Consider the following 2,174-nt stretch of genomic DNA (forward strand, 5'->3'; position numbering starts at 1 on the left):
GGCGTGGGATCATGGGGTGGTTAAGTCCGGTGGGGTAGTTACAGTCAACAATTTAAAGAGTGTTAATGAGATTATTTATACATCCCGGTTGTGCATGCAAATTAAAACATAATTCAAAAGTGAAATATAAATTCCATATTAACAAACAAATAAGTCAAAATTTTCATAATCTTATATAACCAGTCTCAAAAAAAAAAAAAAAAAAAAAAACCATCAAATTAATTACTCCTATAAAAATATTCTAATATCTGTAATAGTAGCTAGACTACACTCAGGCTTTGTTTGTTTTTTTGGTGCTTTTGTAAAAAACAGTTTTAAAAAATATTAGTTCAGAAAATGAAGTTTTCTAACGGAGAAGCATATATAAAAAGCTTTCTCAAAACTGCAGAAATATGAAAAAAAGGAGTTATTGGAAACGTGAATTGACGAACCAAACAACACAAAAAAATAAAATTTCTCCGTTTCCAAAAACGGAAAAGGCAAAAAAAAAACGCTCAAACAAGCAAAGCCTCAATAGAAAATTGAAAGGAATTTATATATTAACAGAGTTTCTTTTAACATCTGTTTTTTAATATCCTACTACTGAATAGTCTAAATAACATAAAGAAAAACTCAAAATAAAGATAACAAAAGTAATCCTCTATTAATTAAGAGAGCAGTCAAATCTTGTACCGACATAATGGGCATAAGCCAGATTTTTCGAACCACCTACTAATGCAAGCATGATGAAACCGGTGAACACAAGGCGTGCAAGCAATCTCTTCCTCCACCTCCATCTCATGCAAACAAATAGAACAAATGTCATTCTTCTTCTCTGCCATTGTCACGTTCCTATAAACATTCTTTTGCAATGAATTCATCCTTCTCTCGTGAAGGAACTCCACATCATCTTCTTCCTCTAGATTGATCTCAACAAAGACAACCACCTGCAACATCTTTAGCCCTTGGGTTCCAGCACAATCATATACCAAACTAGTGATGACATTTGAGATTCTCTCTCTGAAAATCTCAGCATCTTGCGGATCAACCATTATGTCCAATGGAATAGGCTCCTTCTCCTCGATCAAGGCTTTAAGAGATGGCGGATTGCATTCAGAGAATTTATGCCTTGATCCTGTAGCAATATCATCTCCGCCTCTCTCGCCGTCGATGTTGTAGATGATGTCGAGGATGAGATATGGTTCTCCACCATTATCGTCGGTGTCAGATATGTTAAAAATCTTATTGGAGAAGATGCGGATGTAGTCGGTGATGTGGATTGTTGAAGCCATTACTTTGAATTTTCTATATGTTGAAGAAGTCCTCGCTCTGGTTTGATTGTATCAAGAATAACTAAATAGCTGCAACTCCATTGTTTAGACGAATATATAACGCAAACCAAATGTTCCTCGATAGGGCAATTCCCGGGCAAACGTACGGATTCGGATTTCCTTCTCTCCTCTCCACCGATTATTACAGCTGTATATATATATGGAAACAACTAATTTTGATTTTTAGCTTATTTATATGTAAGATATTAATCTGTATATTCGATGTAATTATATTAATTCCTTGCCTTTTGAAAAAAGAAAGATAAAATGAGAAAAATATACTTATTTGATATTCAATTAAAATTTTAAATAATATTTCATTATGCTAACCAACATTTTGATAATTTATTTAGATGTTTAGTAGATAAAAACGTGGAAACTTGGGGTATTCATTTATCAATGTCTGAATTTATTTATAATGGTATTATTTTAAAAATAGTAAGTTAAACACCTTTTGAATTTACTAATTATACACATTCTTTTTTATATTTATTAATTTATTTTTTATATTGTTTTTTTTTTGTTTTTACTAATTATACACATATTTATTAATGGTATTGATTATAGTTTTAAGATTCATGAAATAATTTATGGTTTTCCAATTATGTGGTTAATTTGGGTTACTTTTGTCTAGACCTGTCAATATTGGACTCGACCCGAAAATTTCGAGTTCGGGTTGATCCGAACTCGAAGCGGGTCGGGTTCGGGTCCGGAAAATCAATCGGTTTGAAAAACCGGGTTGGGTTTGGGTTGACCCGGAAACCTGGGAATGACCCGGAATAACACATAAACCTGTCACCCGCGTCATCGCGTAAACCCACGTCATCGCGTCAACCATGCATCGTGCAGTCGAGCGAGCCACAC

At 33.7% G+C, this 2,174-nt stretch overlaps 1 protein-coding gene across 1 annotated transcript; it reads right to left on the minus strand.

The window, feature by feature from the left end:
• Positions 1 to 659: 659 nt before the first annotated feature.
• Positions 660 to 1,271, minus strand: LOC110109921 (E3 ubiquitin-protein ligase RNF181). The gene has a single exon (XM_020841148.1). The coding sequence runs from the start codon at positions 1,269 to 1,271 to the stop codon at positions 660 to 662; it is 612 nt and encodes a 203-aa protein (XP_020696807.1).
• Between the last annotated feature and the right edge of the window lie 903 nt (positions 1,272 to 2,174).

Source organism: Dendrobium catenatum, unplaced genomic scaffold (genome assembly GCF_001605985.2).
Source record: "Dendrobium catenatum unplaced genomic scaffold, ASM160598v2 fragScaff_scaffold_542, whole genome shotgun sequence".
Lineage (NCBI taxonomy): Eukaryota > Viridiplantae > Streptophyta > Magnoliopsida > Asparagales > Orchidaceae > Dendrobium > Dendrobium catenatum.

What these genes read in the sequence shown, in the direction of transcription:
- LOC110109921 (XM_020841148.1), bottom strand. Translation starts at nt 1,271, where the DNA reads ATGGCTTCAACAATCCACATCACCGACTACATCCGCATCTTCTCCAAT.